Here is a 10983-nt window from a genome sequence, read left to right as displayed (position 1 = left end):
GTGTTAGTAGGCGAGACTAGGCACTCGTGCTTGCCATACTTCCTCACCTATTTGTGTCCCTACAAATCATGTAACCTACTTTTACTCAAAGTTATAAAATATTCACTCCATACTACGTTTTGGACCATAATTTGAGTAACAACTTTGGATGACCAAAGTAACACAAGTGTACGTTCACATTAACTTAGAATCCACTTGACAAGATTTTTGCTTCTTTAAACTCTCTCTAAAAACTCTTCTAACTAGACAAAGTACTTTTAAAAAATTATTCAGATTCAAAAACTTCTTAATTTCAAAAACAAAATTTAACTTTTTAAAAGTCGTGTCGAACATACCCTCAAAACCCATCCAAACTATCATAAATCTAATGTTGCATGATAATTACATGGTTGGCATCAGAAGAAGCCAACATATATCAATTTTTAGCATGCATTATAAAAATTGACATATATATATATAATTAGCTGTAGTTGGAGGGCAGTCGAATCTCTGCACATGGTGGGTCACTCCTATTTTAGACGTTTGTTTGTTTAAGGCATCATTGCATCACCCATTTCCTATTTCTCTTTTATGCCCATCGTAGACAACGGCAAACTTGTTTACTTTATCGAATTCGCTCAACTGTCTCGATCGATACAATTGAGAAAATTTAAAATGGATAATATAACAATTCATATTATTGCTCTTCCTTAATACTGTCTAATCTTGATTGATTCGAGAAATTATAATGTATCGGACAGTACTTTTTAGTCTGTAAAAGTATTTTAAAGGAAAGTAGATAAAGACGATCGTGTCAAAGCATTGAAATGAAATGTAGAATGTGGTTTTAATTTCTATGGTGTGACCTCGTATGGCAACCAAATTAATTTGGGGACAACTTCATTAAATGCTTATTTGACCATAAATAGTGTCCCAACCCAATTAACGGTTCGATTGGATTATTTATTTTCAATACCTACTAATTTGAGTACGGATGGAGTTTGTCATTGCTCCATATCCTAACATATTAATGTAAAAAAAAAAGGCTGGAGTAGTTACATACTTTTAAAGATTTATTTATAATTACTTGTAATATTCTTAATTTAGGTAATTATTTGCAACCTTCTAAACTTGTTGGCGAGGAAAGACCTACCTTACAAAATTGACTGAGAATTGGTGTGGTAGTTTATATGCACTACAGTCAACTATGTCAACTCACTTCTTCTATTGGTACGTTCGTATTGGTGTCACATCAACCGTCTATAAATTTAGCCATAGTTTGATTAAACTAGAAACGATTAATAAAAAATTAAGTTAAAGTGAATAATTAATTTTAATTATATACTTTATGGGATCATAATTTTTATTTACTTTTCCATTGCACATTTAGGTATTTTTTTATTATCAAAATTTACTAAAAATTTAATCTTTAACTAAATCAAACATAGACATAATTGTTAGTTTGCAATCTTATTTCTCCTTCCGTATGGTACATCCATAAAAGCTTTCCAAATACACAATTAATTAAAATATATAATAAAAAATATTTTATTAATTAAATATATTAATGTCATTTATGATCACAATTACTTACTAGTTATAATCCGAACATGTCACAACCACAAATTTCATAAATCATAACTTATTAATCGATCACAAGTTATCAAATCAATTGATCATCATTATTTTTCTCTCACAAATTACAAATTTTATAGGCGACAACTATTTATCGATCACAAATTATCAAACTAATAGATCATTTTCTCTATTACAAATTTTAAAAGTTATAATTTATCTATCAATCACAAATCATCAAATTAATACGCAAATTATTATTTCTCAATCACAAATTTGATAAGTCGCGGCTTATTTAACGGTTACAAATTATCAAATTAATTGTTACGAACCTTTTCTTGTCATAAATTAACAAATTAATTGATCACAACTTGTTAAGCGATCACAAATTACAATTAATTGGTCATAATCACTCGTTTAACTAGTTACAAATTTCTACTCGTCTTCCCCATCCCACTCTACCTCGTCATCTCCACTCCGCACGATCGAGGATGCTCCACCGTCATCCCAACATCGCCACTGTTTGTATAACCCATTGCACCAAAACAAACACTACTGCATCATTCCACACACCGTAGCACACATAGATCACAAACCACCGCACACTGTCATACGCACAAATCACCATCGCCATCGCCAGCACCATCACTACCACCACCCCACCCCTAAAGCTCTGGGGCGACATCATCATCATAGCTCATAGTAACAGGTGCCACGCATTATCGCCGTTGCTACAGCAACTCTCTCCACCGTATGTAGTGTCCACGGGGAGAGAGAGAGAGAGACTAGGGTTTGAGATTGAAAATCGGGTGTATGTGTGTATAAATTAATTTAATTTTATAACATTTTAGACATTTAAAATTTGAATTATTGCCTGAATAAAAACTTTTAAACCTTAATTTTTAATTGAAAAGTTAAAAACATGTGTAAGTGTAATTTCCGCATAATTTATATGGGTGAACAATATTCCGATCCAGTCTACATATAAATTTCATGTGTAGTGACTTAATAAAATATTAAATCTAGAATTGAACTAAATTTTGATTAGAAGAATATGATTTTCAATTTTAAGATCTAAAATTAGACAAATAGTGATATGTAGCATAATTCGTCTACGTGACAACACAATGATGCCCCTAAATGCGAGAATTTATTTATGTGATCCAACCTAATTTTCCAACTCTGTTCCTGAAAGTAATTATCTATCTGAATGACTGAATCCCACCAATCCATTTAACCTTTAAAATTCAATTGTTTTTAAACTCAATTTTAATCTAATTTTTCAAATAAAATAATTATACATGTGAAATTATAAAATTATTATTTTTAAATACTTTTTAACCATACATTTTTTAAAATCACTTTTCACAAATTTATTATCAAAAAATTCACATTATACGCCATTAATTCTAGTTCGACCCAGGTGGTTCTAAAAAGTGAGGAAAAAGAAAAAAAGAAAAAGAAAAAAAAAGGGTCCTTCCCTCCTTCCATAGAAATTTAATCGCAATGTGATGGGTTCGATTTTTGAGATATGGAATTAGACTCTTTTTGAGCACCAGTGTACAGGCAAGCTCTTGTTTCTTGGTCTGTTGGGGTACATTCAACGATTTACTTTCCTCACGATGCTTCAGGGGCAAGGTCGTAGGGACCTTCAAAGTTGCGGTTCAACGTTTTTTTTTTTTTTTTTTTTTTTTTTAAATTAACCGGTTGGTTGCCGTACATATTTGATAAGTAAAAATGAATTTTATTTTAAATGGCGGTGTGGATATACCATTTTCACATTGGCATAAAATCAAACCCGCGGAATCCAATGTTAGACTTCCCTCTTCCCTGCCAGTCTTACTCCTCCATAAAACCCCAATTTTTTTCTTCATTCCATTCATTCCGTCCCCAAATCCCTATCCAAATTTATTCATATGGTAGTCTATTAAGCATTTTTTTTTAAAACCCAAAATGTCAAAATCCCCAATCCCTTCTTGTTTTCGTCCGGCAACCACCAAAACTATAACCCACCACCGCTCCACCACGGCGGCGCCGCCTCCCACCCACAATCCTAATCTGACAACCTGTCTTTACAACACTGGTTTAGGCCTATTTGCCCTGACCTGGTCACGGAACCTCTTTAGCCGCTCCCTGCACCTCCACTTCCTCCTTGACAACTGTTCCTCCGATAATGACAAAGATTTCTCTTTTCCTTCCTTATCCACTTCTTCTTCCTTTCACCTCCTTATCAAGCCCTTTATTTTCTGGAGGAAACAAGGCTCTAAAAGGCTTGATATAAACACCAAATCAGTTAAAAATGCTTACGTCTTTTGGGATCTTTCTAGAGCCAAATACGGAGCTGGACCCGAGCCCCAGACCGGATTCTACATCGCCATTGTTGTAGATGGTGAAATGATCCTACTAGTTGGCGATTCTGCTAGAGAAGCCTATGCTAAAACCAAAGCAAGAAATCCTAAAAGAAACCAGAAAATGGTGGTAAGAAGAGAACATGTGTATGGCAACAAGCTTTACGCTACGAAAGCCAATTTCGGTGGCAAAGAGAGGAATATCTCGGTCGACTGTAGAATCGGTAACGACTCTAGGTTATATATTTCAGTCGATAACAAAAGGGTTCTGCAGATCAAGCATTTGAAATGGAAGTTCAGAGGCAATGAGAGAATTGAAGTTGAGGGAGTGAATGTACTGGTTTCATGGGATGTATACAACTGGTTGTTTGAAGAAGATCGAGAACATGGCTATGCATTATTCACATTCAGATTTGAAGATGATGAAGATTTCAACAACAATAATATGGGGAATGTGATTTGGTCCCAACAGTCGTTTGGATTTGGATTTGAAACCAAGAAAATGAAGAAGGGTTTGTTGAGATCGGCTGGGAGTTCATCATCTTCGTCATTGTCATCAGTTTCTTCAAGTTGCAGCTCTGTTATGGAATGGGCAAGTAAGGAAGAGAATGAATTGAAGGTTCCCTCTGGATTTTCTTTGCTGATTTATGCTTGGAAAAGCTGAAGATTTTTTTCTTTATTTTTCATTTTTCACTAACCCATTTGTTCATGAACATAATGAAATCAATAAAAAAGATTTATCAGAATTTCAAGAACTGATAGCTTATATAGATCTAACATACATGTGTTGATTCACTTTCCCTGTTTGTTTCTGGCTTTCTGCAGTGTACCAAAGTTGTAACAGTAAACCGATTGATGAAGAAAAAATTGTCATTTTTAATTAGTTTAATTGATTTACAATAGCATTTATTTCCAGGTTTGAGTTTGAATTTCTCCAACATTGTCTTGTTAATGGACTGCACAAACGTGCATTGAACATCAATGTCTCTTTATCGTACACAACTATTTATGTAAAAATAGCATCTTCTCTTGTAATAAATTTTCTCCACCCGTTGGAATTTAAGGTGCCGCTAAATGGATGGATACTATCAACATTCACGAATGATCAATATCGTACGGTAGAATCGAAAAAAAAAAATTGCTGCTATGTTGATGGACTCGAAACATCCGCCATGGAAACGATCCAGTTGCAAAAACGTTATATTGAATTAATAAAGGGAAAAGTAATTTTCTGAAATTAATAAAAAATAATAAAATGTGAAGATTTCTGTTTTTTCATGGCATTTTTTTCCAAATTCATAATGTGTGCATGCTTCTTTTTTGCCTGCTGGGTTGCATTGAGGCTGGCAATGAGTTGTTTGATTATGATTGGAATAGTGACAGTATTAACTAATTAATTAATTAATTAATTTGTTTGTGTGGAGATTCCAAAGTTTGGAAACAATAATACAATTTGGGCATGTGAATGGTGATTGGTGGGTCTTCTTTGGTTGATTTCTGTCTCTATTTTGACTTTTCTTTTTCCAAATTATTGTTGCTTTACAACAAATTAAGGACACACTTATTAGAAACTCATAATTCTTTGCTAGGCACCTTACTTTTATCTTTTGTCGTTAACAACTAAGAAAAACACGTAAATATTTATTCGTTATCTTGTATGGTCATACATCATAAATATATGAACAAAATAATTTGATTTATTGTTTAATCGACACGTATTTGTACATAAATGGATTTGGTGAGAGTTAAGCATTTCGTGAAATTTACGATTCATTGGGACCTTAGTTTCTAAAACATATTAATAACATTTGGAAAAGTAAGAAGCATAGGACAAGAAATCTAACTTATTAGTTAAACTAACTCAGAGCATTTGGTCAAATGCGTGCTTTGTAATTTGTAAGTGAAAACAAAATGTTGATTATGTTAATGTTAGTTCCATTTATATTAACTTGTGATGTACGTGACGTGTCCATTATTGGATTGTGACCATTGAGAAAAAATTGAATTTTTTAATCAGTCCTTAAACTTGACGCTCAATTCATGTCATCGTGCTGGAAACCAAATTCAACATTGAAATTATTATTATTATTATTATTTACTTTTCAAATTTGTATATAAAATAGGTCTAAGAGGACCCCAAAAAATTGATGCAAATCACAAGAAACATTGCACATGGGTTGTTGATTACCTGACCTAGACCATGCAAGAGCAAATGGCATGATTATTTGAAGTCTTTTTCCCATCATTTCAACTCTTTTGTTATATCTTGTGTTGACCTTTGATGTTTTATTTCAATTTTTTTTCGCTTCACTTTTAATGCGATTCTATTCAAGTTTTCGATCTACAACAACAATAAATGATTGAAGAAGTGTCAAATTACTTTTGTTAGTGTTATTTCAATACTGAAATATAGAAGACTCGAGGTACAAGTAATGTGTGAATTTTACCAAGATTTTGTGATTAAGATACTTTAACTTGTATGATGATTTAAAATCACAGATATCAAATTGTATCCACAACATTTATTCGATTTAACCGAATATCTTTAGTTGCGTAAAAACAGGTCGAACCAATTCATCCAAAAGAAATAGACTTTGACACACTCATTTCTTTTTCGGTGTTCTGAACAATGTCTAATTTTTCACATGAATTGACTGAACTTTCATAATAGACCAAATCAAACAAGGGTGTAGTCGCACCCACCTCTAATGCCAAAGTCTTAAGTGAGGTCAATTTGTGTTTCTAAGAATGAAAGAGTGATTGGACAGATCAAATATTCAAGTTTTGAATCTCATTTTGAATCAAGTTTGAAGACTGCCGTGTCTGACTCGGCGGCTTTGGATGATCACTTATAATTAACTTGATCCCTTTTAACTGTATTTCAATATTGGATAGACATCATAATAATAAATTTAAAAAAAGCACATGCCTCCATCTGCTGCATTCAAACCAGAGATATCAAATAGCAGAAATTTACAGTGCTTGTTCCAAACTAACTCACGAATTGGCTCTCCAATGATTTTTTCAAAAAAAAGAAAAAAAGAAAAAAAGAAGAAGCTGCGTGTGTTGGGGGAGGGGGGGGTACCAAAGTGTCTTTGGCCAACCAAATGGATGCAATATTTTGCATGACAAGCCAATATCAGTAAAGAATACAAAAAGAATTTGTTACAGCATAACATGGCAAGGCATGTACAAAAAATGTAACTAGCAAAAGATCGCGCGTAAGGCTCCACCAGTACAGTCGCAATGTTTTCCTATTTTGTCCACCAGTAAATTAATATGAGAAACGTGCAAACAGCAGCAAGCAAGGAAAGGATGATGGTATCCATGGACTTTTTCTTCTTTATTGCCGAGAGAATGTGATTCACCTGCAACATTGAATCAATTACAATTTGACAGATTCATCAGCAAGTAAAACTATCGTCTCCATTTTCATCATATATGGCTCTAACAAGCAACATAGATAAATAATTCATTTAGTTGTGTGTCGATTCAAATGACAGTATGATTCTCTTCGAAGAAATTAATTTGAAGGTCCCATATCCACACGTTCTTTATGTCAAATTATACTTCAATTAACTGAAGGCTCTATAAAAAGTATTCTCATGCCTTCAAAAACTACCTCAATCAAAACGGTAAAAAGTAAAAACCTTTCTTCACCCCTCTAAACACCCACAATGTAAGATGGAAGAAAACAAAGAAAATCAGCAGTATGAAAAATTAATTTCCTTACAGTTGGAAGCCGACTGCTGACATTACTAAGCTTTGAGTTAATGCCCCCAAATGTCGAACGTTGAAACACGAGTGATTTCAAGGTCTCTTGGGCTTGTGAGATCACAGAGTCCACCTGCAGTAACTAGGAATCAGTTACCAGAGATAAACATGAACGCAAAGTAAAAAGATACATATCGAGAATTATAAACGGTTACATAAACAGCAATTCCTCAGGATAACTACCTAGCCCAAGTTTGTCTACAGCATCCTCCAAACAAACAATGACACGAGGAATGAATATATCATCCGCAAAGACATTTAAAATTTGATGTTGAATCTAATAGTTTTTATAAGAAATCCTATTTTCACCAGCATCTTGTCATCCTTCATACAATTTTCTCACTCCTCAAACCACCAAAAATACAGGCATAAAGATCCCTTCCTCTATGAGGCTACCTACAAGATTTAAGTCAACACAACCACCAGTCCACATTGAGAAGTGATTGCAAGATGGCATGACCAAAATGTGAGGCGATCCTTATGTATGGAAACTTGTACGTGAAGTAGCTTGATTTTGCATGTCATACCTTCCCTATGAATCTATGGTTTGCTGGTCAACTATTGTCATACAGGAGGATGAAATTATCTTAATTCTGAAAACAAGTTGATGCTTACTTTAATTAATTGGCAATAGTTGTCTCGAACTTTTCCAAGACAGCAATAACAAATTATATTAAGAATAAAACATACTGAAATACCTAACATGGATAGGTCCAGCAAACCAAATTAATCCACACAAAACACAAGTCAATATAAGAGTTTTAGAGGCAATGACTTCGCATGAAGGTAAAGAAAACAAAACAAACTCATTATTCATCCTGCTCCACCAGTGGAGATCCAATTTAGCCCCCATTTGGCCCCCATTTTTGGTAAATGAAAATGGGTGGAATAGTATTTTTTTTGAAAAATGAGTAGTTGAAAAAAAAAGAGGAAAAGTTTTCGATTTACGTGTAATATTATTTTATGGAAGATTGTGTGGTTGAAAATAGGAGAAAGAAAAATGAAATGTAATAGGGGCCAAACGGGAGCTTAGTGTCTTAATATTTTCACAACTGCCACAAACATGCCGATATGGCAACAAAAAATAAAACTGTCAAACAAGACAAAAGTTCTAAGTTCAATGGAGTGGTCACAAATTTATGAATATCACCATGCATCGAACATGTATAGCCTCTATTGTATATTTTGTAGCTAGCCCAGTAGTTTGTCGTTAAATTTGTAAGGCAACAGAGAGATGCTTGGCCACCATATTCACTAAGTCATGCATACATACAAACAAAACTGAAATTTGTTTAATCTGAAAGATGTAGTAATTCAACTTTACCAGTTCATAATCTTTCCTTAAAATGCCAGATTAGTCTCAATTACCTGTCCTGTACTTCTATTGAGGGTAGCCCGCTCTTTGAGGAGAGCTTGGTCATATGAACCACCACCATCTTCCAGGTCTAATCTTGTCCGATCAAACTCCCTAAAATCCTCGAGTAAAGAAGCATGCTCTTTCTTTGCTCTTTGACTAGAGCGAAGCCGATTAAATTCCTACAAACCAAATGATATATTCAATCAACATCAGCCATATCTTCTTAATTTAAAATAAATCCAAAAGAATCATGCAATCAGATCATAGTTGTATTTGACACCACATCTGTCTTTCTTTCTTCATGTTTCCAGTTTTGCACCATATGGTTTAATACACAAGTCACGTGGTTACAAATAGTCTGCCATGGAACTGATTTCAGTGGAGGCATAATTTAACTACAAAGATTTTTTCCCCAACAAAACAGTGACACAATAATATTAAAGCTGTTATAGCCTTTTGCAATTGTTCCCTGCAAATTTTTATATTTAAACGATGTCTAATGACCTCATTTTAGATTTTAACGATAAAATCTTTTTCAATTTTACCAAACTAGCTACCTAACAAAACAGAGCGAATTCACTTTAATTTACATTAATTTCATAAATATACTTAAATTAAGAAAACACAACTCCACAAGTCTCGTGCTGCAATCCTAATAAAACATTTTATACAAATAAATTTAATAATCTACATGAATTAAACTATTTCAAATGAGATAAAAAAATAAACACGCTAAATCTAACAATAAAAATTGAAATTAAGAACTCTAAAATAATAAAAAAAGGTATATGGCGGATTGTACATGGGGGTATAAGGGGGACAGTACGTGGGGTTTGATACTGGGTTGGGGTTGGGGATGTTGGCCACTAATTAGGAATTGAAATGTGGGAGAGTAGGTGAAACCATGGTTTAAAAAGGCTAAACTAAGGAGGGCCTCAATTTGAGGCGCTCAAAAATTGTCTTGGGTGCGAACATTTAGTTTGGTTAATGAGGCTTATACTTGTATTCATCAAGGTGTAATCCTCAATGCGCACGGCTCAAACAATGACAGGCATGCGATCTTCTTTATTCAGCTTGGTGGAGCCATTTTCATTAAAACCTAACAAACTTCGTTGGCTTACCATCTTTGGAAACCTACTTAATTTCTTTGATTATTTATTAATCAACCATAAATAAAAAATAAAATTAAGAGTAGTGTTATCTAGCATCAGTGGCGTTGAGTACGAATTTAGGCGGAATTAAATGATAATTTCAATTAAATGGGCCCCATAGCTTTAACATTTCATTAGACATATCATTTAATGTCAAGTGTTTGCATTCTATTGCTCAACAATAGCATTATTCTAAATCATAAATCCAAACACGTAAATTATAAGACCTGCTTTTGTTTCTTCTCTTTATCTTTATCTTTTTTTTTTTTTTTTTTTCCTTCTTCTTCTTCTTCTTCTTTCTAGTCCACTTTTCTGTTCCCTTTCTTCATTTTTACTTATTGTTAGATGGAAAACATGCATGAACCCGAGATAAATACATGCATGCACTAATTAGATGAACAACTTTTTGGTAAGTCTTTCAGTAGATTAGGTTAATTAACTTGTGATAGCACAGTCATCTTAAAAAGTCAAATTCCAAGAAACATCAATAGGATCACATTCAAGATTGTTAGAAGTTCCAACAAATCATCTCTCTGTGAATGTCATTAAAGTCGATCTCTCTAATTTTTTCCCTTTTTAAACTTAGGCCCTATTTGATTCTCATTTTTATCAAAATACATTTTTCTCTCTTCTTTTTAACCACACATTCTTCATTAAAATAACATTACACGTAAATCAAAAACTTTTCCTTATTTTTCATCTACACATTTTCCATCAATCTACTATTCTAAAATTCATTTTTTTCCTAAAAATGGGTGTCAAAAACTCTCTAAAGGTCCAATCAAGAGTGCTGTTTGCA

At 33.4% G+C, this 10983-nt stretch overlaps 2 protein-coding genes across 2 annotated transcripts; one reads left to right on the top strand and one right to left on the bottom strand.

Annotated features, from left to right (window-relative positions):
- Positions 1 to 3507: 3507 nt before the first annotated feature.
- On the top strand, positions 3508 to 4566 carry LOC111368259. The gene has a single exon (XM_022989499.1). The coding sequence runs from the start codon at positions 3508 to 3510 to the stop codon at positions 4564 to 4566; it is 1059 nt and encodes a 352-aa protein (XP_022845267.1).
- A 2262-nt stretch (positions 4567 to 6828) lies between these two features.
- Positions 6829 to 10157, bottom strand: LOC111368258 (Golgi SNAP receptor complex member 1-1-like). Its single transcript, XM_022989498.1, has 4 exons — positions 10083 to 10157; positions 9045 to 9212; positions 7636 to 7749; positions 6829 to 7270 (listed from the first exon to the last, which is right to left on the bottom strand). Exons 1-4 carry the CDS (start codon positions 10155 to 10157, stop codon positions 7157 to 7159), a joined length of 471 nt encoding a protein of 156 aa, XP_022845266.1. The 3' UTR covers positions 6829 to 7156.
- Between the last annotated feature and the right edge of the window lie 826 nt (positions 10158 to 10983).

The sequence above is a fragment of the Olea europaea genome, chromosome 19, assembly GCF_002742605.1.
Source record: "Olea europaea var. sylvestris chromosome 19, O_europaea_v1, whole genome shotgun sequence".
NCBI classification, from domain to species: Eukaryota; Viridiplantae; Streptophyta; class Magnoliopsida; order Lamiales; family Oleaceae; genus Olea; species Olea europaea.
The sequence above is the reverse complement of the archived record's forward strand: the minus strand, read 5'-3'. Positions and strand labels throughout refer to the sequence as shown.

Coding starts and splice junctions, on each gene's coding strand:
- LOC111368259 (XM_022989499.1), top strand. CDS start 3,508: ATGTCAAAATCCCCAATCCCTTCTTGTTTTCGTCCGGCAACCACCAAA.
- LOC111368258 (XM_022989498.1), bottom strand. CDS start 10,157: ATGGTAAGCCAACGAAGTTTGTTAGGTTTTAATGAAAATGGCTCCACC. Junction 7,750..9,044: donor TCAATAGAAGTACAGGACAG/GTAATTGAGACT, acceptor TAGTTACTGCAG/GTGGACTCTGTGATCTCACA. Junction 7,271..7,635: donor TCAGCAGTCGGCTTCCAACT/GTAAGGAAATTA, acceptor TCAATGTTGCAG/GTGAATCACATTCTCTCGGC.